Raw genomic sequence first — 27,946 nt, 5'->3', positions numbered from 1 at the left:
AATTTCAAAATTGGAATAAACAGTGTAATTTCTTGAACTATAAAGAGGAGGAAGAATAGCTTGGTAAATTTTTTATTTCACGTATATATTGGCATAAATCATATTTTTGGTCATAAAAAAGCCTTTCGTATATTTTTCAATAAAAACAAACAGTTACAACAAGCAGAACATAACACTGTTAAATTAATATACACACGAGAATAAGTTCATTTTTATCTTACAATAATGCAGCTGCGTAACCTTGTAAATACCGGAAACCCTTATCGAGATACTGACTAAAGTTAAGAAATTTTCAGTTTGTTGAATTTAGTATCATAGTGCCCCTTACTGACTTAATGACTAATATAAACTTCGAGAAGTTTTAACCAGTAATATATAAATTAAAATAAATTTTGCAAACCAAAGTTATTAGAAAAGTAATAGTTCAAAATAATGTCTCAAAATGTGTGTTATTTTTATCACGTGCGTGTTGTTCTAATCTACCCCCATTTCCAAATAAGCTCATAAAAAGTATGCTGTTCATAGAACGGTATTACAAATTACACAGCTGCAAACTTACAGTGAGCATTTAAAATCCTAATATTGTTGATTATACCGAGACCTAGGAACTGCACCTGCGGCGTACTGTTGCTGTGCACCTGCGGCGTACTGTTGCTGATGAGGAGCAACAGCTTGATACTGTTGCTGAGCATAGGCTCTCTGTGCTTGCAAAGCTTGTGCTTGGTGTGCTCTTTCTTGTTCAGCTCCATAGCCATATAACGCAACTTGTGGGGCTTGTTGATATGGGACTGGTCTTGGAGCTGCTTGTGCCTGATGGGCTACGGGCCTAGCAGCTACTTGTTGCTGATAGGCAGCTGGTCTGTGAGCTGGTTGTTGTTGCTGGTAGGCAGGCCTGTGCTGGGCGGCATAGACTTGTTGCTGGGGTGGACTATAAGGAGCTGGCTGTTGTGGTCGGTGAACTGGTGCTGCTTGTTGTTGATGGCTCACAGCAGGTGCTTGTTCTCTGTAAGCAGGTCCCAATCCGTAAGTTGCTGCAGGGGGTTCTCTTTGGCTTGTTTGGGCTTCTTGAGGAGGAATAAAGGGATCTCCTACAGCATAGTTTTCAGGATAATATCTTTGATGGTACTGGATAGTATTGTTTGGTCCACGCTGTTCCAAAGGCTAATATTAAAAAAAAAAATATATATACACTATTAGTTTTAGTTGAGATAAATACTTTCAGAATTTAACTCACCCACTCATATTACTCTACGTTTTTGATGTTATATTTTGTAAAGATTCAAAATAATTGTAAAGCTACAAAATAAATGTGTTTCAAGATAAAGATTAAACTTTTACCTTATTGAGATAATCATTTACAAAATAGAACTTGTTGGCTTTAGAGCAAATATCTTGATCATTTGGCACGCAGTTGAGGTGAACCTGGTGGAAAACAGTTCCCTCTGGACAATGCATCGAATGTTTTTGGCCTGATACACAGTAATGGAATGCCTGGCAACCAACATCACTGTCTGCATAATAGCCATCAGATTTGCCCGCACAATCAAATTTGGACTTTTCTAAAAGCAACTGTAGAGGATGGGGTCCTTCATCTTTCTCCTCTTCGTCCTATGAGTTTAAAGGGAAAAAAGTTATGAACTCTTAGAATAAAATCGAAACTAATATTTCAAAGGTATTAGACAGCACAGATGATTGACATTTGCTACAGAAACGATGGTAATGGTTTACGAATTTGATCAAAGTTCTTTTGATGCTTGGATTACTTACGAGAAGAACACTGCGCGTAGCATGCTTCAGTAACCTTAATGCAACTTACTAGGGCACTTCAAGAGTTAAAAAAATCCGATGTGTACACCACATGACTTTTTTGTACGGAATATTAAATTATACGCATTTTTTCTTGCATCTCATTTAAACTTATTGGATTGAATTAAAGCTACTTCGTCGATAGCACATAAACCACAATAGAATAAATGCACTCTTTAAAATTCACTATATTTGTTTATTTACCATAGCGACTCTCTGGCGCTAGGTGCACTTATATAGCGTTATATTTCGTTCATATTATAACACAGAATGCACAAAATTTGTATCACTTGAAGAATTATCTAATCGTTGTCACATGTTCTATTAAAATACTATCATAAATCTAGAACGATGTATAAAAGAAATTAAGCAAGCAAAACAAAATAGAAACAGTTTTTCACAGCCGATTTAGAATTTCTCATTCAATTAATTCAGTTCTCACTTCGCGACAAGGCAAAAATACATAAAAACTCAAAATATCTATATTAAAAATTAAAGTAAATCTTAAACACTTATTTCCTCGAAAAAATTCCAGAAAGGATTAAGCATGATTTAATTCGCATTAATAAATGAAGGCGTTATCTTTGTTGTTGCGAAGCTTAGTCTCTCTAGATTGGCAACAAATCTACTATTCTGCTGTTTTCAAATGTAAACAAATATGTCCGCCAAGTTATTTAAAAATTAGGCTTAACCGCACTTAAACAGCTTTTAAATTCTTGATAATTGTACAAATATTGCTTGCAGATTTACTAAAAGTATAAAACCTTAACCGGGAAATAAGAACACCATAAATCAGTCATTTTTTTAAAGCAAAAAAATGTACAATTTACAAACATATAAGAGTACAGAAACTGAGATCACTGAGCCGGGTAACAGAGTGGATATATATATATATATGTATATATGTATATACTGCTATAACACTGCAATATATATATTGCAATGTTATAGCAGTCTTATATACAAGATTTCAACGTTCTGAGGCTACTCGTTTTTGAGTTATTCGAGATACATACGTAGAGACACCACAAAAAATTCTCTTCAGAATTCATTTTAAAGCTGTTTTATATTTCTTTTGGAGAAAGTCTTTTATTCTGTCCTTACGTACACATGTCACGCATAAACATCGTTAAATTGCATTCAATAGCGTCAAAATGGATATTTTCTTTGAAATATGCTGCCTGAAATTTTTCGCGATTACAATACTTCCTTTTTACTTCGTACAAGGAAGTAAAAATGCATTGAGAATAATATTTTTTCAAAGAAACAAAATGCAATTTAACATTTATTATTTCTAAAAATATTTAACAAAACGTTTAATAATGCACCATTTGCCTGATTTCGATTGACATATAATAAATATTCTATAGACTCAAAATATTGCAATCAGGTAATCAAGTCTAATTTTAGGTCTTTTGAACAACTAAACAAATATTTTTTTTTACTTCCTTGTACGAAGTAAACGACAAATTTTGCGTGGTGTTAATTTTGAATGAAAGAACTTAGTACATTTCAAGACTTTTATGTCATTTTAGCATACTTTTATTTTACCAAGATAGTATTCTTGAAGAAGAAAGAGCGTTTGTCCGTTGAAATTTTCCAGATATTATCAAATGTTGTGTAACCATAGAAATATTTCTGTCTTGTGAGGTGTAAATGATAGATATATCAGATATTTTCGAAAGATGCTCCTAAATTATTAAGGATTTACAATATTTTTTGTATATGATAATTATATTATACTACTATTAAGTTAAAGAGTCATATAGTAAAAATTATATAGTTATATAAATAAATTATAAAGAATTATTATACAGTTAATATAATGTTATAATAATATTCTTAGTATTTACTTCGTAATGAATTTATTAACTCAGCGTTTTAGATAGTTAGACAAATAAATCGTAAAATATTATTATACAATTATTATAAAGTTAAAATAATAATAATAAATCTTTTTAATGTTTCATTTCGTACTGAATTTATTAACTCAGCATTATTGATAGTTATATAAATAAATCATAAAAATTACTGTACAGTTATTATATAGTGATAATAATAATAATAATAAATCTTTTTAATGTTTTATTTCGTACCGAGTTTATTAACTCAGAATTATTGATTTTCCTGAATAAAATTAATTACAAGTTCCTGTCTCAAGTGTCTTCATTGTACCGTGTGTATCTAATTATCAACTGCTACATAAATTCTAAGAAATATAAAAGAGGAAAATATTTGCTCTTTCATATTTTCATGTAAGAGAGGAATATTTACAAACTTGCTTTTTCAGCATTATTTTGCGAATACCTGATTAAATTGAATTCAGTTGGGGAGGAGGGAAAGAATAAATAATAATGGCCATGTAAAATAACAACTAAATAACGAAGACAATATGCTTTCTCGAAGAGGGCAAATACGCTATTGTTAGTACTGTTTGGAAAGCCACAGAATCGAAGTCGCGCAATCAGTATCTTTGTTGATTCGAAAAGATATCCTTGGTATATTCGATAACTTTTAATAAACTTTTCCTTGACTTCCTTACTGCACTCGCATTCTAAAACACAATAGAACTAGGAGGCATGTACTGTTTTGCGAAGGAAGTAAAGAAAAAAAAAAAAAAAAAAAAAGGTTAACTATTAAACTTCGAGCAACGGAAGAACACGTTAAGATATGAATACCAATATAATAACCTCATCTACCAATGCAGAAAAATCGTAAGGAATTGCATCATGTGTTGTTGCTGCTACATCTTGAGCAGGCAGTAAAATTTTTTGTCTCCAATGCTGTAAAAATGTCATCTAAATTTCCTTAATATAGATAGAATTAAAAACTTGCCGATCAGACAAAATGGACTTCTAACGATAATTAGTTAATTAATTAAGTTACAAATTCTTTCAAGTATTAATTTACTTATTTGGAATCATTTAGATTAGCGTTTCTCAAAGTATGGTCCTCGAAGCCTGTCCTTCTAATTCTCCTAAATAAATAAATAAAAGATAAACTGCGGATATCACACTGTAGCTGAAAATCTCAGAGTTTTGAAATTTTGCATGGCATTTATTACCGGTTATCCTGTCTATAGAATGCTATCAACGTATATTTAATTTTTAGAGATGATAAGATAAATGTTATCTAAACCTTGAATTATGAATTATTTACACTGCGACAGTTTTTTTCCCATATTTCGATTCTACGACTCAAATAATGCCAAACTGTCAAATTTTGTAAAAATCGCACGAGTAATTTTTAAAAAAATTAGCTTATATAGAACTGTCCTATTTTTTCGCAGTGTACTGGTAGTAACATATGCTAAATCATAGCTTTCTAAGCGGTCAAAAGTAAGGTGGTTTGTAGAACATTTTAATTTATAAATATGGTCCTCACTTGAAAAACGTCTAAGAAACGCTGCTTTAGAGATTGTCTTCTAAACATGTACATGTAATTAAACAATTTACAAATGCATGCAGAGATCTGAATACTAGAATCTCTGTCAAAGATTAAAATGCTCAACCAAGTATGTAGCAGTTTTTATTCTTTATCGATGATATGTTTAAATACAAGAGACTTTCGTTTATTTTTATATTATTAAGGACTTTTAAATTTGCAATATAGTAATCTTTTAAATATATGCCAAGTTTTAAACTCACTTAAAAAGATTCTAATTGCGCTTAAAAATGTACTTATTCAGCAACATTAAAATACTCCAAACGAATCCCATTTTCATTAGATTAAAAAAAAAAAAAAATAACCGAGGGTGTTTCAATCGTAGGGAGTTTCTGCTTCTTTATCTATGCCAGAAAGTGAATTCTTTAGGCCAGAAATTTGAATATTTACATATTTATAATACAGGCATGTTTGTTTGCCTGCAGTTCGAAAGACAAATGCTTTCTGTTTTGAAAAATGTGATAAACATTGCCTCCAGACAATCCCCAAGGCCACTTTCCTACTTTCACTTCGCATGCTAAGGGAAATCGAAAGCATAAAGAGGGCAACGAAAATAAAATATAACAAGAAAAGAAAAATGGAAATGAAAATAAAATAAAACGGTTGCATTATAAAATAGTAGATCGAAGCGAAACAATGGCGTTCATTCCAGTAGTTATTTCTTTTCGGGACAATGTAACTTCGAAAAAGAATCTGGTTTATCAGATTGTGACGACCCCGATTTTGGTTTTCTCATTAAAATATATTATGTCACGAATTGTATCTGACATGTTCTTAATTTCTTCCTTAATGCTCGAACAGTTTTCCCCTTGATCACAATCGGTCGGAAAAGTCGCTTTTCTTCCGATTGTTCAATACTTCTAAAGCGCTTTACTTGTGACTTTGGAAGACATATGGGTCATTTCTCACAAGGAAAGCAAACAGAAGTGCTTTGGAGTTAGTTTCTATGAGAGATTTCACTTCCACTTAGATTAATTTATTTTTCTTTTGATCTTTTTGGGAATATGAAGGACGAAATTATTTTTTTTTTAATCTGCCAAAAATTTGGTATCTTTTTTATTGTCGATTTGTAAAGAAATCAATGTGCCTAAGTATAATTAAAAAAATCTGAAAGCTTTTAGATTTCACGTTACTGCCAAAGGGGCGGTTTTTTTTTTAACGTTTTGTTTTTAACCTTTATTTATTCAATACCATGTTCTCCGCAATTAAACCATAAAATTCATTTCAATAGCAATACCGCAAAATAATTTTAGGATGAGCATATCTTAAGATATTTCCGATACACAATCTCGCGTGATGGAGGTTAAAAAGTTTTTTTTTTTTTTTTTTTTTCGCGTAGAGTGTTGCCATTGCTCGCTTTTAAATCGTTGAGTTTGTTAATCTAAAATTTGTTAAAATTTTACAAAATATGAAATAGATAATAAAACAAATTTCAAATTCCAAATTTGGGCTTTCAGATGCCCATATTCTGGTGGAAACGTACGTTATTCAAAATTGGATGGCTCTAGGTACCTTGTTTTATCCCAATGCGAGAAACATACATTTTTGCAGATTCTTCATTATTTAATTTCTTCAAATATAACACAGGGCTCTAATATTTGGTGGCAACAATTTGAAAAGGGAATCGGCATTTATAGTGAACCAACGCAAAATGCCAGAACCAATTAATAGTCCTGCTAGACAAATTGCCCCTTTAGACTAAAAATGCTTTTGTCAATAAGGATTGATTTTATCTAAAGGACTCTGTTCCAATTTTGTATTTGCAATTAATATACTTTTTAACGCATTCTAATGTTTTATGTTTTGGTTTGGGAGATAAAATAATTTAAAAAAAATTATGGCATTTTATTCCAAAAACTTGATGTTTGAATTGAAAGTTCCTTATATTTATTTTTACACCACATTAGGTAAATCATGTTTATTTGCATTACACTACCTCTTTCTATCACTCAGACGTAAATTTTTTAGTTCATAGCTTGCAGTTGTGGATCTGTTACTATGATTACCAGTTGGATTTTTAATTAACAGTCTCTTTAATGTTTATTTCAAGGTCTAGGAATTCCTCTTTAGATTATGCTTTAACCTATTTTTCTTGTACTTTCGTCTTTAATGGTATTTTTAGATAAAGAAACTGTTTCTCTATTCTTTCTTGGTGAACAGTCACCTCCTTTTTTTTTACTTCCTTGTACGAAGTAAAAAGGAAGTATTGTAATCGCGAAAAGTTTCAGGCAGCATATTTCAACGAAAATATCCATTTTGACTGCTATCGAATACAATTTAACGATGTTTTGCGTGATATCTGTACGTAAGGACTGAATAAAAGACTCGTTTTCTCCAAAAAAATTATAAAACTGCTTTAAAATGAATTCTGAAGAGAATTTTTCGTGGCGTCTGTACGAACTTATGTACGTACGTACGTATCTCGCATAACTCAAAAACGAGTGGCCTCAGAAAGTTGAAATTTTGAATATAGGACTGCTATAACATGTAGATGTGCACCTCGTATTTTGGTTGCAATCGGCCGCACCGAACGTATATAAATATATTTATATATATATCCACTCTGTTACCCGGCTCAGTGATCTCAGTTTCTTTACTCTTATATGTTTGTAAATTGTACATTTTTTGTTTTAAAAATGATTGAATTATGTCGTTCTTATCTTCCGGTTAAGGTTTTTATGCCTTTAGGAAATCTGCAAGCAATATTCGTAGAATTATCAACAATTTAAAGGCTGTTTGTTGTTTGACTTCTGAATTAGAATTTAAAGGCTGTTTAAGTGCGGTTAAGTCTAATTTTTAAATAACATGGCGGACATGTGTGTTTACATTCAGAATAGAAGATTTGTTCCCAATCTAGAGAAACGCAGCTTTGCAACAACAAAGATAACGCCTTCATTTATTATTGCGAATTAAATCATGCTTATCCTTTCTGGAATTTTTTCGAGGAAATAAGTGTTTAAAGTTTACTTCGTAATTTTTAATACAGATATTTTGAGTTTTTATATATTTTTGCCTTGTCGCAAAGTGAGAACTGAATTAATGGAATGAGAAATACTCAATCGTCTGTGAAAATCTGTTGCTTTTTTGTTTTGTTTGCTTAATTTCTTTTATACATTGTTCTAGCTTTATTATAGTATTTGAATAGAACATGTGGAAACGATAATTCTTCAAATGATATAAATTTTGTGCATTCAGAGTGTCCTTATAGTAAACAAATATAGTGAATTTTAAAGAGTGCATTTATTCTATTATGGTTTATGCGCTGTCGACGAAGTAGATTTAGTTCAATCCAATCAGTTTAAATGAAATTTAAGAAAAAAATGCGAATAATTTAATATTCCGTACAAGGAAGTCATGTGGTGTACACATCAGATTTTCTTTATTTATCATGTTGAACAAGCTACCTATCTTAATTAAAGAAATAACAATTAGAATACTCGTAAATCATAACAATTAAACAATTAAGTTAAAAGTTTTATTATCAATTTTTGGCAACAAGAATGTTAATTTACGCATATTGATATATATTGTATCACTGAAAGGCTGACTGGCTGACAATTTTGAATTTAAGAAATTTCCTTTCTGCCCATTAGCCAATCGTAACTTTTCTCTGTTTTATTTAGGTATAACCTTTGTAATAAATATAATTCACCGTGGTTAACTGCATTATATTTTGCAAAAAATTATTTTTCCACTGATATACATCTTCACGGGATTTCTTTTTCAAATAACGAAGTTACACGTATTCAAATTTTAAAAATAAGCACTTTCCAAAATACAGTAGAACTCCTATTATCCGAATCAATTGGGACCAGACTCCATTCGGATAATCGAAAATTCGGATAATATGATTTTTTTCCAAAGAAAGGATCTACGTACACTTTTGTTATCTACTGTCCGTACTGTATATTGAAAATGGGAGAAAAAAATATTTTTAAAGAAAAAGTGAATTTAAAATGAAACAGCAACACTTTTACGTACATGTTAGATAACATACCGTACAATACTTACAAGTGCTGAAAGTCATTGCTTGTTGAACATCTCGATCAAAGTAAGCTGTTTGACGGGTACCGTGCCTGCCCTTAAAGTTTCTTAAGACAGCCGTTACATGCTTTAAAGGATGACCAGCCAAGCCTCTGAGTTAAGATTTTAGCTTTTTGACAAAGAATCGGACCAGAAATTGGGTTTCCCACAGACCGTTGTTACAAAAACCACTTAAAAACGACATCTTCTAAATTTGTTTTTGTTGCTGCCTTCATTGACTTTCTTGAAGAACTACCATCTTCGTTTTCAAGCAGTGGCACGAAGTTTAAAAGTGTAGGTTTGCTCCTTTTAATGTCTGAAATCGTTGATTGTCCAAACACTATGCTTGTGTCTTAATTTTTTTCTTAAATTCTGAAAGCGATTCGGATAGTTCGGATATTTGGAGTTGTACTGTCACAATTTTAGCCAATTTTTTTTTATAGTGTTGTCCAAATGTTGCTCAAGGCCATCGAATGCTGAGAGGAAGATTAATGGTTAAATTCCTGCGGGTCTAAAGTGATGACCACTTGCTTGTCTACGATATTTTTCGAAGACTTTGGATGCTATAACGATGCGGAATCTTTGCATAATAGTATAATTCTTTATAGTTCTTTATCTTAGCGCAGTAGAATAATACGTGCAATCTTTTCATGTCCTAAATCATCATCTTTAATAAATACTGGATGCCGCGCGTGCGGTTGGATTGCACGATGTACCATAATAGGTAAACTCCAGATCCTCTGGAAAGCTTCAGTTGCTCATTTCCTAACCTTTCTTTGTAAACTCTTATAAGCATTTAAACTTATAAACTTTCAACATTTTTTTTGAGTTAATTGGTATGGACATTATCAATCGACCCATTGTATATCCCTACTGTTCCCCATACTTTTACCTGCACACTGATGGGGGGGGAGGGACAGTACCTTAATTAAGAAATTGGATTAAATTAAGCTCCAACTAATTAACTGATGCTTGTCTATATCTATCTAGTTTATGAAATGATGCTTGTCTACGATCTTTTTCGAAGACTTTGGATGCTATAACGATGCGGAATCTTTGCATAATAGTATAATTCTTTATAGTTCCTTATTATCTTAGCGCAGTAGAATAATACTTGCAATCTTTTCATGTCCTAAATCATCATCTTCAATAAATACTGGATGCCGCGCGTGCGGTTGGATTGCACGATGTACCATAATAGGTAAACTCCAGATCCTCTGGAAAGCTTCAGTTGCTCATTTCCTAACCTTTCTTTGTAAACTCTTATAAGCATTTAAACTTATAAACTTTCAACATTTTTTTTTGAGTTAATTGGTATGGACATTATCAGTCGACCCATTGTATATCCCTACTGTTCTCCATACTTTTACCTGCACACTGCTGGGGGGGGAAGGGACAGTCCCTTAATTAAGAAATTGGATTAAATTAAGCTCCAACTAATTAACTGATGCTTGTCTATATCTATCTAGTTTATGAAATGATGCTTGTCTACGATCTTTTTCGAAGACTTTGGATGCTATAACGATGCGGAATCTTTGCATAATAGTATAATTCTTTATAGTTCCTTATTATCTTAGCGCAGTAGAATAATACTTGCAATCTTTTCATGTCCTAAATCATCATCTTCAATAAATACTGGATGCCGCGCGTGCGGTTGGATTGCACGATGTACCATAATAGGTAAACTCCAGATCCTCTGGAAAGCTTCAGTTGCTCATTTCCTAACCTTTCTTTGTAAACTCTTATAAGCATTTAAACTTATAAACTTTCAACATTTTTTTTTGAGTTAATTGGTATGGACATTATCAGTCGACCCATTGTATATCCCTACTGTTCCCCACACATTTACCTGCACACTGCTGGGGGGGAGAGACAGTTCGATATCCCCCATTCTACTGGGTCGATTGCAAAATTCAAACTGCATTTTTCATGTCTCGAAAGCGAGGCTTAGAATATATCTTAGATTTATATATAGCTTTGTTCTACTATAGGTATTTTGACACAAAATCGAACTTTTTCTGAAATAACATACCGATTTTTTTCCATATTTCGATTCTACGACTCGGATTATGCCTAGATATTAAATTTTGTAATTTCTGGTGCGAAATTTACGGAGAAATTCAAAAATTTATCTTGTCTCATTTTTTTTCAGTTCATTTTTTTTCACTCAGCTAACTTCTTAATATATGGCAACCAATTTTTCTTTCCTTTCCATTATGCTAGAGCCGCAAAAAAGGCACCTCGTTCCTACCATTTTACATTGTGGATGAGCGGGAAAAAGTCACGTCATTCCTACTTTCAAATAATTTTAACAAAGTGTCTAAACCACATTTGATGTTTTATCGCTTTCAACGAATATGCCAAATTTCAAAACGCGCCAATATATAAATTCATCGGAATTTTTGAATAAAAAACTATAATTTTTTGCAGGTATGCTTAGAAATACGTCTACATTAAGACGATGATAAAGTTTTATAGATTATAATTCAAACTTTTTTTTGAAAATTTTATTAAAAAAATATTTAAAAATACAATTTTAAAAATAAATCATAAAAAATGCTTGAATTTTATTTGGAATGAACCTGAATTTCGAAACGTGAAAGGAAGAAGCAAATAATTTTAATAAGAAAAGAGAGATTAATAAATATATACCAAACTCAATCAACATTGAGGAGCCAAATTTTTGAGACTCATTTTTTAAAAACTACTCGTGCGATTTTTTACAAAACTTGGCACTTTGGCGCAATTTGAGTCGTAGAATCGAAATTTGGAAAAAAAATTGGCATGTCATTGCAGGAAAAGTCCGATTTTGTGTCAAAATACCTATATTAGAACATATCCTAAGTCTAGTACATATCCTAAGTCGCGCTTCCGAGACATGAAACACGCAAGTTGAATTCCGTTAATCGGCCCAGTGGAACAGGAGATATGGAATTGTCCCCCCCTTTTTTTTGCTCAGTGTACCTATATTTTTTTTTTTTATTTTTTTTTTATCGAAGTTGAAAGTGGTAGGGGATAAGTAGATAAGCAACATTGCAAAATCTGATCAAATTAATCACTGAAGGTCCTCCTGTAACTGAATGTATTAAATAGTTGAACACTGGTAGTTCAAATCAAGTTCGAATACCGTTCATTTAGTTAGCTGCATGTTTTTTCGTGTTTTCTGTACCTATAACCTTAGACAATAACGAGACAATTTTCTATGAAGCATTCCTATCTTGTCAAATAGACCACATTCGCTGAGCTTTCATTAAATCGATCAATTAACTAGGCAATCAAATTAGGTCAAATTATGAGAGTTTAATCGTCAAACAGCGAATATCCTGTGCCAGTTGATGTTGCGGTTACTTGAAATGTTAAAGACACTTTTTTCCAGTAGAAGAGCTACTGAATTTTAACTCCTGTTAGAAATTAGATTTTTATAAGGTGAGTGTATGGAAAGATTTTGGGATCCATGGGAAGAAGAAGTAAAATTTCCGTTCAAAATATTAAATAGCTTTCTCTATTCTTTTTATTTGTACACGACTTATGAAATAGATGGAATAATAAATGGAATATGTTTCCTTTTAATCCGAGCGTGTAAAAAATTAAACAACATAAATAGATAATCGCTCTACAAAAATTACCTTTCATATTCACTATTTACATTAGTTATCCAAGCATTCGAACAAAAGCTGAAAGCAGCAGATTATTACTTCTTTTATATACAGTAAATTAATTACATAGATCGTCTGCTACAGCGGAACATATTGATTAAAATTGACTCTTTCAGTATTGAGCCAATCAAATGATTTTGCATGCTTTCGAAAGGAGCAGTTTCAATTGTGAAAGTGACTTCAATTATATGGGGGTCATCGAACTTAACGAAGAAATGTGTCTCTAGGGCGAAAAAAGGCATTTAAAATGTAACGTTTTGCATAAAGAATGAGGTCGAACACACCGGAACAAACCATAAATTATTTTTCATGTCTGCAATGGAAGTGTTTTCAAAACGCTCAATTGAAAACTTTGGTAATGGGTGTGTCTTATATAAAAACAGAGTCTTCGTACTTACAGGTGCATGCTGACGAACAGGCCTGGCTGCTTGTGCTGGATATTGTTGTACCTGTTGATGTCCACCGTAGGATTGTGCCTGGGGGGGTTGGTAAGCTTGCTGCTGATGGGGTTGGGGCTGTTGGTGAGGCTGGCGATAAGCTGCGGCCCCGCCATAGTTGCCATCATAGGGAGCACCATAACTGGCTTGTCGTTTTTTCTAAAGAAAATAATATATAAATTATATACTTGCAGTTTAGTGAATCTTAAAGTTGAGTAGTATTCTGCAATTTAACGAAAATTTTGGTTTACGTATTGTAAAGTATATATTCATTAAAAAATTACTCCTATATAAATTCGAAATACCCCACATAGCACAAAAACATCCTTGGGATATCCTAAGGATGTTGCTCGCGGGATATGCGCACATCCTCAGGACATCCCGGAATGCATATTTCACAAGTGCACATCAGCGTAGCCACTGAGGGAGGGGTTTCGAAAAATGGACCAATGGGCTTCTGTTGCTCTTTTGACGCTAAATCTTCATGCATGTGAGCATACGTTGTTTATGTTTTAATTTGCATTTGTTTTCCAATTATAAATGTACCGCGTAATAGTAGAAAATCTAGTAGTACTTTCGTTTTATGAGTTTAATTAATTGCTGACATTTCACTTTCGCGATTTTTATCACACATTATTATTTGGATTGATGTTTACGGCATATTATGGCTCTTTACATTAAGAAAATGACTCACGCTACAATTAGCCTCGAATATTACGCATTTACTAACACCTGTGGATTAACAGAATTCAAGTGTATAGTTTCTTTAATTGAGCTGAGAAGGACTGAAAGTGTTTGCTGAGTATTTTTTTTTTTTTTTTTTTTTTTTTTGTGTAGACAGTATATTTAAGAGTGAGCAGTTTTTAAATGTGAAATTTAACACACTAAATAAATACAAATGCAAATTAGTAAAGTTCGCTTTGAATAAAATTCTGCATTGGCTACTACTATAGAAATTTTTTTTTTTTCATAGAGATTGCAATAAAAAGTGCTGACTTCTATTTACATATATAATTGGTGTAAATATTTTTCTCATATGCATAGTTTTATGTAAAGATAGCATTTGGGATCAGATGTTCATCACATATTTCTTTCTTCATCTTATTTATCTTTTATTAAGTAATATTTCACATGGATATTTTTGGAGTGCCTAATATGTGTTTTTATTTATTTCAAATTCTTTCAACCAGATAGTGAAATCTTCACAATTGTTTATATTTGATCTAAATTTGCAATTAAGACTTTCAGAAGAAATCGACGTTGCTTTAATTATTTTGTACAGAAAATTGCGTGACAAAATATTTTCAACCATTTTGTTTAAATCTTAAAGCACGCGAAAGGTCATGTTACATGACAGAAATATTACTGTATGCCAATTGGTCCAGCCTAGAAGCCACTCCCTCGGTGGCTACACAGATGTGCACTTGTGAAATATGCCCCCGGAATATCCTCCGAACCTCCTAAACACATCCTCCCGATTGCTTAATGTCACATCCCAGTATATCCTCAGAACATCCTAACAAAATCCCATTGATAGCGTACGGGATGTTATTAGGATCTGAACTCACTGCATCCTCAGGACATCCCGGGATATCCACTAACCTCCTAAACATATCCCATTATATCCTCATTACTTATATTTATATAATTTTAACAGTGCAAGGAAAAAGGATTTAAGAAAATAAATATCAAAGGTAGAAAATATACTTTAAGGATAGCGTATTATGTACTATGTTCTTTATCATAGTTTCTGTATGCGCATTTTTATGTTAATGGTTACTAGGTAATCAGAAATCAACTTTAATAAAAAGTTTAAGTATTTTCTTCAGACTATTCGTTATGCAAAGATATGGCTAAAAATTATGCAATTTTCCTGATAATACATATGCCCCCTCCCCTGTTTCATTATGATCAAAGTAATTACGTTTTTACAGTTGTTACTATCACTATCTGCAAAATAATTTACGTTTTAAATATGTGTACATAGTAAAAAAGGAAAATTATTATTAACTCGTTGAGCGGCAAGAAAAGGCAATTAACCTTTTCAGCAAAACTCTTGTTTTATTTATTTACTATATGAGGTGTTAGCAATAATTAGCATAACAATTGATTTTCAGCAAAGACTATGTCTTTATAACAAATATTCATCATGTCGGCCGTCATTCATCAACAGTGCCTGTAGTCGAGGGACAATGCTGTAAACAGCACTGTACAGCATATCTGTAGGTCAGTTTGAATGCCTAATATGCAACAGACCACATAACATATCTGTAGGTATGGTGAGAAACTGCCTTTGGATGTTGTCTTATAGCATTCTTAATGAGATCGAACAATCGCGATAGACTTGCGATTCAGGTATCCCCACAACCAATAATTCAAGGAATTTTGTGTATGGTTTACAGTACACGCAGCATTCACTTCTTCATGTATTTCATTGTTACGAATACATTAAGGTGTATTCATATTTGCCGTAAAAATATTTTGTGAATGAACTTTTGTCTTAGCATGAAAAGAAATTATTCAACTTACTCGGTCATCTGCTGTTGCCAGACCTGGGAAAAGAAATAAAATATGATTTATAAAAGATTATAGATATCATAGTTAGCAAACTTTTCAGAAAAAGGAAAAAAAATTTGAAATAAAAATTTGTACACTTAAACATTTATCTGCTGTACTTACCTATAAAAAGAATGACCAAAAATAGCTGTTTAATCGAGCCCATATTTGGTTTAGAATTCTCTAAAATCGAAAAGAAATTTTTATTATTATTTTTTTTTAAAAAAACAATGCATTAAAAATAGTTTATTTTCATTTTCTAATTCATAACAATTTTAAAAGCCAATTATTTGTTGAGCTTTTTCAGTCATGCAAAACTAATTACATATACTGATTGAAAAGTGAACTGAAGTGTAGCGTCTTCAAGATAAGACCTTCTGTTTCGTGTTTTTCTTCTTATTTCGTAAACATTTTTATCGTTTTATATTTTACACTTTAAACAGCAGTTTCATCCCAGTCTTTTAATATTTGACACTGAAAAAGTGATTCGATGCATATTAAGGTAACAAAAGAAAACGGAGAAAGATTAAGAAAGAATTTGATTTGTCAAGTCTTTCGAAGTGTAACGGAATTGACGAAGCAGAAAATTATTTTTTTAGGCTTCAGACCATTTAGGGCAATTCTTAAATTCACACAGGTTCTTTAATTATCTTACTTTGGAGTCAGAGCAAATAAACTAAAATGAATTCTTTAAAACTGCCGCCTTTTGTCCAAAGAATGGATAATTTAGCTGGAAATAGATAATTTTAGAGTAATTATTACTACGTAGGCGGTATCACAGCCTTCCAAGAAATCCTGTTTTCAAAGGAATGTTAAAAAAGCAACGCTAGAAATCCCTTTTTTTTTTTTAAATACAAGATTGCATGGTATAATGAATTTGAAATCCATTCTAGATAATTGTTTTTCTTCGAATAGAAGTAACCGGCAGACTGCATTAAAAAGAAATGAAAACAATACAATATGGAATGTGTGACACGAATTGTAATTCTGTGATATGAGTTGTCGTAACTTAGTTTTAAAAAATGACCTAATGATATATCTGATGGAGTATGACTTTCGTTGCTAATGGCCAACAACTAAAAAAAAGCGCTTGCAAATCGTTGAAACAGAGTAATTTAAACATATATTAACATAATAATTGACGTACGTTAAGCCTAAAAGTGACAAATTAGTATCTGAACACTAGTCTTATCTATTGCATTGTCAGTTTAATGTATAAATCATTTTTATCAAATAGTTTAGTTTTGACGTTAGGTATGACCTTTAACTGCATGTGTAAAATTTTAGACTATTACGTCACTTTACACTTTACATTACGTTTCTAATGTCCGTCCTTCTTATCAAGTGTTGCCAATGAGTGAAATATAAATATTTTATTTACCCCCTGGCTCAGAGTCAACTCATTCATCTCCATCTTACCCGATTTTTAAACTAACAGCATAAAATGCAACTGAAATAACAATGTAGGAGCGTCATCCATTGAAACACTTTGCCATTAATATCCATTTTGTATTTCTCACAATACATTTAAGCTCGAATCGCGCGACTTTTAAATCACCCTGTATTTTTACTACCTTGTCCGAAGTAAATAATGTTGTAATTGGCAAAAAATTTCTGGTATCATGTTTCAATGGAAATACCAATTTTGCGATGACTTTTTTTACCTGACATCTGTACGTACGGACAGAGTAAAGGACATTTGTTTACCATTACGTATAGCAAAATGGATTCGGTAAGAATTTTTTCATGGCGTCCTTCCATGACGGTTTTCATGCTACGTACGTAAGTATGCATGTATGTACGTATAAATGTCGCACAATTCAAAAACCATTAGCCGTAGAACGGTGATATTTTGTACATGGGACTGCTATAACTTCTAGTTGTGCACCTCCCTTTTTTATTGCAATCGGCAGCACCAAACATACACATACACATACACATATTTATACTTTCTCAAAAGATTTATACTCGTTATTAAAAAATTAAATTATAAGAAGTTTTACTCTCGTATGATAAAAATTGACACGGATATTTCATTTCAAAATTTGCAGTTTTTGATGTCAATTTCAGCTTGCCTTCAGAGATGGGTAATTAAGTTAGAATTATTGGAAGAAATAAGTTTAAATGAAGTGCAGCAAAAACTGTGTTTAATTTAATAGTCCGTAAAAACAAGTCATGTGGTGTCCACATCAGATCGAATTCTCTGTTTAAGAATGGTTATCTATTTTTAGACCAAAGGGATTTGAGTCCCGAAGGATTATTACTTTCGTTTTGGCATTCTGCGTCTGACTCCTGTAAATGTCGGTTCATTTTTCAAAATGTTGTCGCAACAGTCTTGCATTTTATTTGAAGAAATTAAATAATGAAAAATCTGCATAAATGTATGTCTATTTCTCGCATTGTGATAAAACAACGGTACATAGAGCCATCCAATTTTGAATGACGTAATCCTACTGCGAATATGGGCATCTGCAAGCCCAAATTTGAAATTTGGAATTTGCTTTATTATCGATTTCATATTTTGTAAAACTTTAACGAATTTTTGAGTAACAAACTCAACGATTTAAAAGCGAGCAATGGCAACACTCTACGGGGGGCGGGAACCTTTTTATCTCCAGCGCGTCGAACTGTGTATCGGAAATTCTAAAGATATGCTTATTTTAAAAATATTTTGCGACATTAAAAATGACAAATTTGTATCTGAAGACTAGTCTAGTTAGATCTATTGCTATTGATTGATTAGATCTATTGCTATTGAACTAAATTTTATGGTATAAGTTCAAAAAACATGATATTTAATAAGTAAAGGTAACACACAAAACGTTAAAAAAAACGCACCTTTGGACGTAATTTAAAATCTGAAACATTTAAAATTTTCTTTAGTGTGTGTTTTTTTTTTCTGAAAATGTTTTTAATAATGAATTTGTATATAGACATTTTTTTTCGAAGCTAGGAAATATGAAATTTCAATTATGTCATCATCAGGAATCGAATTATGAGTGTTCTAACTTCTAGCGGACATGATTTCCAAAAGACTATAATAATTACTTATAAATTAATAAAATGCAATAAAAATTATATTCACATATAATACAGACATGATTCATTTAGCAAAATTCCGTATAGAATTTTCATATGCCGCATTTTAAGCCCTTATTTGTAGTTAAGTTAACGTAATTTATGTTAAAATCTTCTGAAGTTTTGCTGTATCTAGAAGCTTGTATAAAAGTTCTGTAGACCCTACTGGACTGATAGCGAATTATCGCTGAGTTTGACAAAATAGTCGGACGAAGGTTAAAGTAACTTCTTTATTTAAGATTAAATTGAACAGAAAGGCACATTTTGTGATACAAACGAACTTACGTGACCTTGTGGGTATTTAAATGAACAATACGGGAAATTAGATTTCAATGTAGATAAAGTAGTCGGAGACTACTCATAAAATTTTTTACTTAGTTTCAAGATATTTACCGGCGCGTATTTTAAAACGTCGGCCAACAGGTCGCTGAAGCCGGAATACCGTTTATGCAGAACTGGCAGTAAATAACAGTAAGAGGCAGCTGCCAGAAGCTCTCCTCTTTAACATTCAAAACACTCAGCTTAAATAAAAAAAATTATAAAAAAAAAAAAAAAAAAATCCCTGGAAGGTAGATTTTAAATACGTCAAAAGGAGCTTCTTTTTTTTTACATTTTGTGTTATCTTTATTTATTAAATATCATGTTCTTCGCACTTGAACCATAAAATTCAGCTGAAGAGCAATATCGCAAAATAATTTTAAAATGAGCCTATCTTTAGAATTTCCGATACACAGTCTCGCGTGCTGGAGATAAAAATGTTTTATTCTGTACAACGTTGCGACTGGAATCCTTGAGTTTGTTAATCCTTGAGTTTGTTAATCGTTTTACAAAATATGAAATCGATAATAAAACAAATTCCAAATTTGGGCTTCCAGATGCCCATATTCGCAGTAGGATTAAGTCATTCAAAATTGGATGGCTCTAGGTACCGTTGTTTTATCACAATGCGAGAAACATACATACATTTATGCAGAATCTTCATTATTTAACTTCTTTAAATATAATACAGGGTGATAATGTTTGGTGGCAACAATTTGAAAAGTGAAACAACGCTTATAGTGAATCAATGCAAAATGCCAAAGTGAAATTAATAGTCCTTCTAGGCAAATTGTCCGTTTGGACAAAAATCATTAAATTCGCATTCTGGAGAATACTACGGAAAGGAGAAGTTAAAATAAAGGTTTAAATAAATCATAATAATTAGAATAATTAGTTAATAAACATAAAATACCTTACAAACTAGCTAAAATTCATTTCTCATTTGTTGCGGAAGAATTGTAATAAAATCTGATTTAGTCAAAAAGAATTCTTAATTTCGAGAAACTATGTCACAAACCCGTCTTCCCCACGGAGTAAAAGTACTCTGCATTCTTTCTCTGGAAATGTGTACCTAAATGATATAGAAAGAATTAATAGGCAATTGTACTGCTGCCTATTGAAAAATATTTAATTTATTATTATCATTGTTTATTTTTATTTCTACTATGCAGTGAAGTGAGCGTAATCTATTGAAAAAATTTTCCTTTATTAACACCTTGATGTGAGGTGCTAACCTCGGAGATTTTGTTACTCGAATTTCTTGTTCTCGGAAAATAGAAATTACGCTACTGTACTTAGAAACATTTGTTTTGAGCCTTGCGATTGACGAAGAAAATTCTGCGTCTTAAATCATTAACTCTTTTTTCCCCCCCCTTTTTTTTTCTTTTTTTTTCTTTTTTTTTCTTTTTTTTTTTTTTAAGACAAAGACAAAAGTCTCCATATGATATTAATTTATGGTTTGAGAAAATCACAAGAGACTTTATTTTTTTTCCCTTTTTTTCTTTTTCTTTTTTTTTTTAAGACAAAGACAAAAGTCTCCACATGATATTAATTTATGGTTTGAGAAAATCATAAGAGACTTTATTTTTTTTTTCCTTTTTTTCTTTTTCTTTTTTTTTTAAGACAAAGACAAAAGTCTCCACATGATATTAATTTATGGTTTGAGAAAATCATAAGAGACTTTATTTTTTTTTTCCTTTTTTTCTTTTTCTTTTTTTTTTAAGACAAAGACAAAAGTCTCCACATGATATTAATTTATAGTTTGAGAAAATCACAAGAGACTTTTTTTTTTTTTTTTTTTTTTTTTTTTTAAAGTCCCCCCCTTTCCGCTTACTTTCGTGGTGTAACTAGAAGCACTCCGACGTGTAATCGGCAGGCCCGGTGTTCTGAACGGCTTCTTCTAAGGCTAATTCTTGAACATTCTACGCCTTTAATTTTTGGGAAATTGTTCATAAACTAGTCGATAGTTCATAAACTAGTAAATTGTTTATAAACTAGAGCTGTTCAGCTTGAAACGTCAGAAGTTAAACAAGAACCTGAATAGAAGATTCGATTGCAATAAAATTTCATTTCATTTGTCTATTTAGTAAAGATAGCTTTATTAATTGAACAAAAATTTCCTTTCTGTTATGCATTTCTTTTTATTTCTCCCATTTAACCTTCTGAGAATCATAATGAATTTCACAAAATTTCAAATACTTTTGCTTCACTCACGTTATAAGGTATTTCTCCCTCCTTCTTAGCGTGCCTTTGTGGTGCAGTGGTCGGCACACTGGGCCGGTATTCCAGAGATCCGTGGTTCGATTCCCGGCGAAGGCGGTTGCTAATTTTTCACCTATCTTGCTTCCAAAAACATCCTAATGTCTCTACAGTGGCGCCTGAACTAAAAGGGGGGGGTAGATGATGATTTCTCCCCACCCAGGATTTGGCGATTGGGTCCCCTAAAAACCCCAGTCGCCCATTAAAAGGGGGAGTATATGAGGTATTTCTCCCACCTTCTAAGCGTGCCTTCGTGGTGTGGTAGTCTGCACACTGGGCCAGAGGTCCGTGCTCCGATTTCCGGCGAAGGCGTTTGTTCATTTTTCATCTTTCCTTGCTTTGCAATTAAACTAACGTCTCTACACTGTTCACAGATGAGTCTCTACACCCAGGATTTGGCGACTAGGTCCCCTAAAACCCCAGTCGCCCTTTAAAAAGAGGAATATATAAGGTATTTCTCCCGCCTTCCTAGCGTGGCTTCGTGATGTAGTGGTCAGCACGCTGGGCGCGTATTCCAGAGGTCCGCGGTTCGATTCCCGGCGAAGGCGGTTGCTAATTTTTCATCTCTCTTCCTTCCAAAAACATCCTAATGTATCATCAACGTGTAAGATTACATCTTTTTTTTCTCTTCCTGGAAGATGATTTATCTTATTAATAAATGTTTGTTTATAACTATGCAGCTTCAGCGTAAGGCTGTTCTGACACTTAATTTCCTACCTTTTAATTATATATATATATATTGCCACGAATTTTGTACATATGTAGATAATTTTAGTGAAAAATATATATATTGCCACGAATTTTGTACATCATTTTAGTTAAGTTGTATATTAAATAGTATAATGTAACCATGGAATTTTAAAAGCGGAACTTTGCCGGAAAAATAAGAATACAGGGACAAGTCTATTTAACACTAAAGAAACGGATATCTCACTAGATTGGCGATAGCGAGATAGCCTTTCTTTCTGAAATTAAATCTGAACTTTTTGACTCTTTCTGTATTTGATTAATAACATCACGGTTATCACAATCAAAGTCTTTCATTATTCACCTTCTTCATTTCATCTTTTTAACTTCGTGATTTTTAATATTATTGAGCTCATGAACCCAGAATAATGTTCACGATCAGTATTTCAAGAAAAGAATTTTGCCTCTTAAAAACTTATGTTGATATTTGTCCAGAGATATAATAATTAACAATGTTCGTCATTAATTTATTTATAGAAATGTTGTTGACTCTTAATACTAAAAGATTTGATTTTGGAATCCTTTGTTATACTTATTTTGAATCAGTTGAATATTATTTTGCGATGGTCTTTAACGATTAGTTTTTCGTACCAAATTTGGCGAGATATCACGAAAAGTTTCCAAACTTCGCAACCATTTGGCGACATTTGTGCTCAGTATTGTAACTGAATAAATGTAACTGATCACTATATGCAACTCTAACCGGACACGGCCTGTAGATGTAACTTTAACCGTATATGTCTTCCAGTAATTTCGAGAAATGGAATTTGCTAGAAATTTTTCGGCTGCCAGGATAAAACTACATAGGGCTGGAGAAAGCATCGATTCTCAGTTGTTAGTTCAAAGCTGAATTTAGAGTAGTTCAGAGGCATTTTGGTATTAAAATCAAGAAAATACCTCTTTTTCACGACAATTTTATAAAATTTGGGATTTCTTAACAAAACCCTGTGTCGTCTGGTTTGAAAACCAGTTCATTGCAATATGGTGTAGAATAATTTTCAAAGAGGAAGATTCATTGTTAGTCTAAGATTGAATTTTACCTAATGTAACGGTTCTGTTTTCGTCTACTCAAAATACGAATTAAAAAAAAAAAAAAAAAAAAATGCATGGTGTTTTTACTTTGAACATTTATTTAGCAAAAATATTACTGAATTTAGAAAACGCGAATTTGAAAATATCAAGCATCAACTTGATTTTGTCGAAATCATTCCTGATTGTATCCATAATTAGTTTCCCGGATTGCAAATATCCATAGTAAAATCAGCAAAATATGATAATCCGAGATATTATCTCATTGTACCCATACTAGCTATAACTGAGAACAAAGGTACATATTTAAGCTACTGGTTTATTTCTTCCAGATCCAAATCTATCAACCACTACTAAACCTGAATATTTGTAACAATTATAAGGTAGGTAGGTATGGCGCAGCCCACCCTCCTGGCACGCCCTATCTCGCCTTATGGCTTTTCTAGATAGGCCACACAATTATGAGGTATTTTTTCTCTTCTTCCAGTATGCCTTCGTGGTGTTACAGTTAGAACACTTGGCGCGTATTCAGGAGATCCACGTTCGAGTCTCGGCGAAGACATTGGTTATTTTTCAAAGTTCCCCCCCCCCAAAAAAAAACACTGGTGGCGTCCGAACTTAAAGGTGGTGAACAACAATTCGCCACCACTAGGATTTGGCGATTGAATCCCCTACTCCTCAGTCGCCCTTTAAAAGGAGGAGCATATACGGTATTTTCTCCCTTCTTCCAGCATGCCTTCGTGGTGTAACGTTTGGCACACTCGGCGCGTATTCGAGAGGTCCAGCCTCGAGTCCCAGAGAGAGCATTACTTATTTTCAATGATTTCTGTTTAAAAAGAAAAGGAAAGAACGAAAGAAAAAAGGAAAACCTAATTACTCTACACAAGTTTGCCTCATTTTCTGTATTCGAATAGTAAAATTACATTCGAAATCCTTCATTATCTTAATCTTCATCATCTTAAATTCATTTCATCTTTTTAACTTGGTGATATTTAATATTATTGGGTTCATAAACCCAGAATAATGTTCACGATCAGTATTTTAAGAAAAGAATTTTGCTTCTTAAAAACTAATGTTGATATTTGTCGAGAAATATCGTAATTAAAAATATTTGTCATTAATTTACATTTAGAAATGTTATTGACCCTTGTTATTAAAAGATTTGTTTGTGAAATTCTTGCTTATTCTTCATTTGAATCAGTTATTAAAATGAGATATCGTTGTAAAAGGTGTGACTCGCTGAAGAGAAGTAAGATTAGAAACTAAGCCGGCTTAGCTCAGATTCGAAGTTTAGTAATCTTTGAGTCACTGAAGCAAGGCGAACTTTTCTCAGCACTTTTCAAAAGTTCCTTTGATTTCTCTGATGATATCTTTTTCACTGACGATTAAACTCGCCGATTATAGAATTAACACGAAAACTGCAAACGAACTTCGACAATGAACTTCAGATCATTTTGTTGGCACGTGAACTTCATTTGTTTTCCTGTTCTACATTTTTCCTTCTTTACTAATGCTGGTGAATATTACTTAGTTTAATAGAAGAATCCAGAATTTTGCTAAACGACTGCAATAATAATAAAAAAAAAGGTGCCGCATGCTGTTATAGCAGTCCCATATGCAAAATTTCCACGTTCTAGGTCTAATAAATTTTGATTTATGCGCGATGCATACATACATATTTATACGAATTTACGTACAGACTTATCCTTTTGAACCCATTTTATAACCCGTTTTAGAAAAAATTGTCTTTTATTTTGCTCGTACATGCAGACGTCATGGAAAAAAATCGCCCAAATGGATTCCGAAACGTGCAAAATGGATTTTCTGTTGAAATATGATACTTGAATATTTTAGTGATTACAATACTTCCTTTAATTTGTAAAAGAAAGTAAGAATAAATTAATAGTTCACATTTTTCAAGAAATTAGAGAATGCCTTAAACTTAATATAGTTATTATTATTATTATTATTTTTTTAAATGGATCATCATATTCTTAGAGAGGAGAAGTAGATTCTCGAAATAACAAAAGTCAAATATTCCTGTTTCCCAAGCGTGAATTCCAGTCGTGCTTTAAAGGAATAACAGAATGTGAATAAATTACGTCTATTATTCATATCAAATTCATCTCTATTGAAATGAACATCAGTTTCAAAATCATAGGGCATTAAAAATGTCTGTGATTCACAATCATTTTAAATTGAAACCAAATGGAATATTCTTTAAGAAAAATTGCAAGAAACATAAGATATAGTGAAAGTCATTATTCAGTTGAGTTTGAAAACGAAAACATAAACAACATATTAAATAATGCGATAATTTTCTTACTTCATGTATTTTAATAGCGAAATTACCCAATATTAAAATTTTGATTGACCACCGTTTTCAGTAATTTTTTATCTAAAAATTACACAAAACTTATTTAAAAAAAAAAAAAAAAAAAGAGAGAGAGAGGAAAAGAAAAAAAAAATTCTGAAAAGCTTTCAGATTTTACATTATGCCCAAAGGAGCGTTTTTTAAATGTTTTACGTGTTTCCTCTGTTTATTAAATATCATGTTCTGCGCGCTTAAACTACAAAATTCAACAGCAATATCACAAAATATTCAAAAAGAGCACATCTTTAGAATTTCCTATACACAATCTCGCGCACTGGAGATAAAAATGTTTCCCCCCCCCTTAGAGTTTGCCATTGCTCGCTTTGAAATGGTTGAGTTTGATAATCAAAAATTCGTTAAAGGTTTACAAAATATGAAATAGATAGTAAAATAAATTCCAAATCTGGCCTTCTACATGCCGATATTCGAGTGGAGGACTACGTTATTCAAAATTTGAGGGCTCTAGATACCGTTGTTTTTCCACAATGCGAGAAACATACATACATTCATGCAGATTCTTCATCATTTAATTTTTTTAAATATCATACAGAAGAATAATATTTGGAGGCAACAATTTAAAAAGTCAAATGCTGTTTTATAGTGGACGACCCAAAATGCCAAAACAAAATTAATAACCCTTCTGGGCAAATTTCTCGTTTAGGCTTAAAGTATGTTTGGAGCTTAAACTTTTGGGTAGCCTCTAATTGGTTTCTCAATTCTATCAAAATTTCATATATTAAGATATAATTGTGAGTATTATTAATAATTAAAAAAACATAAGAACATTATGAATTTTCATGTAATGAAAACTCAAGTCTATATATAATAGTTCACCCTGTAAGTATATTATTAAATTTGATTTCAGAAATTATATTAGGAAAGGAAAATTTAAGTAAAATGAAGCATAATTTTTTAATTACAAGCTGTAAAGATGAAAGTTTTCGAGAAAATTTCATTAAACTACACTATCAAATTTATCCATTTTGAAAGATGGGGAAAAATTAGATGGTGGAAAACGCAAACGTCGTCTGCCAGTTTTCGACCCATTTTAGAATATAAAATTTTGGCTTTTATGAAATTATAAAGTGAAACACATATATTTCTAAAAAACATAAAAATATTTTTCAATGGAAAATATTTTCTTTGATTAATAGAATGTATGTAAAGGCAATAAAATTAATAAGATAGAATGTAAAATAGCAGAATGTAAAGGCAATAAAAATTAATAAGAAAACATTATAACGGCATTGGGGAAATTTTGTCGAAATTTGAAATTAAAAATTAGCTTATGAAAAATATGAAATGGAAATGGAGTAATTAATAAATTTAAAATAGAGGTAATTGATTTTTAATAAATAATTAATTTTTACCAAACGACCTTGCCCTACGTCTCAAATATTCCAATAAGTCTAGCTAAATAATCAGCTTGCGAAAAAATAGTGTTGGAAAAAAGTGAAGCAATTCACTTACTATTGTATCTCGAGTTCTCTTTCCCTCAAAGTGCTCTGAAACTGAGTGCATTTAGGTTCAAATTGTCTTTTATATGCGGTAGCTTAAACGCATAGGATTTAACAATTAACCTACTTCCTAGTTGAAAAGGGAAAGCAGAGGTTGCATGACAGGTGCGCAGAGGGCGCTACGTTCGTGTAGGCGCGATATGCTTCAGTTAAAATTTCAACTTTCACTAATCCCATGCATTTCGCTTTTCTTTTTTCTCGATTAAAAGAAAGAGAGAAAAAAAAAAAAACTTTCGCCTTTGGATTTTATTCGAACTATTTTACTTCACTATCTATGAATCGAGGTTATTTTATCGGCCGACTTATGTGTTTAGGTTCAAATGAAGATTTCCAATTCTTACAATTCTTATTCACGGGTGATTGAATTTGAAAGACAAAAAAGGTTAAATAAAAAAAAGAAAATTCTGTTTTGGCTACGAATGTTAAAGGTAATAGGGTAGAAAGCTTATTTTTTCAGCCAAGGTCATAACTTTTTTCATTTTCTGTTTCCTTTGTACTGCTTGAAATATGGGAGGCTACTCAAGACTCACATAAACGTGCATTTTTACTTTAACCATTCCCACATAATTCGTAATAGAAAAGAACTTCATGTAGTAGATTCTCGATTTAAAAGAAATGCGTTGCTTGTGATAGACCGAAGTTCATCAGATTGAATTTGTTTTAAAATATTATGCGTAATGAATGAAATTAATATGCAACTTA

At 32.0% G+C, this 27,946-nt stretch overlaps 1 protein-coding gene across 1 annotated transcript; it reads right to left on the bottom strand.

Moving 5' to 3' along the window:
* Positions 1-56: 56 nt before the first annotated feature.
* Positions 57-27,270, bottom strand: LOC118186804 (uncharacterized). The gene is made up of 6 exons (XM_035356954.2): positions 27,198-27,270; positions 16,046-16,105; positions 15,896-15,918; positions 13,328-13,525; positions 1,339-1,608; positions 57-1,161 (listed from the first exon to the last, which is right to left on the bottom strand). The coding sequence occupies exons 2-6, from the start codon at positions 16,086-16,088 to the stop codon at positions 577-579; spliced, it is 1,119 nt and encodes a 372-aa protein (XP_035212845.1). The 5' UTR covers positions 16,089-16,105; positions 27,198-27,270; the 3' UTR covers positions 57-576.
* Positions 27,271-27,946: the final 676 nt, after the last annotated feature.

The sequence above is a fragment of the Stegodyphus dumicola genome, chromosome 9, assembly GCF_044657685.1.
Source record: "Stegodyphus dumicola isolate Sdum_Otavi_A_Nest chromosome 9, ASM4465768v1".
NCBI classification, from domain to species: Eukaryota; Metazoa; Arthropoda; class Arachnida; order Araneae; family Eresidae; genus Stegodyphus; species Stegodyphus dumicola.
The sequence above is the reverse complement of the archived record's forward strand: the minus strand, read 5'-3'. Positions and strand labels throughout refer to the sequence as shown.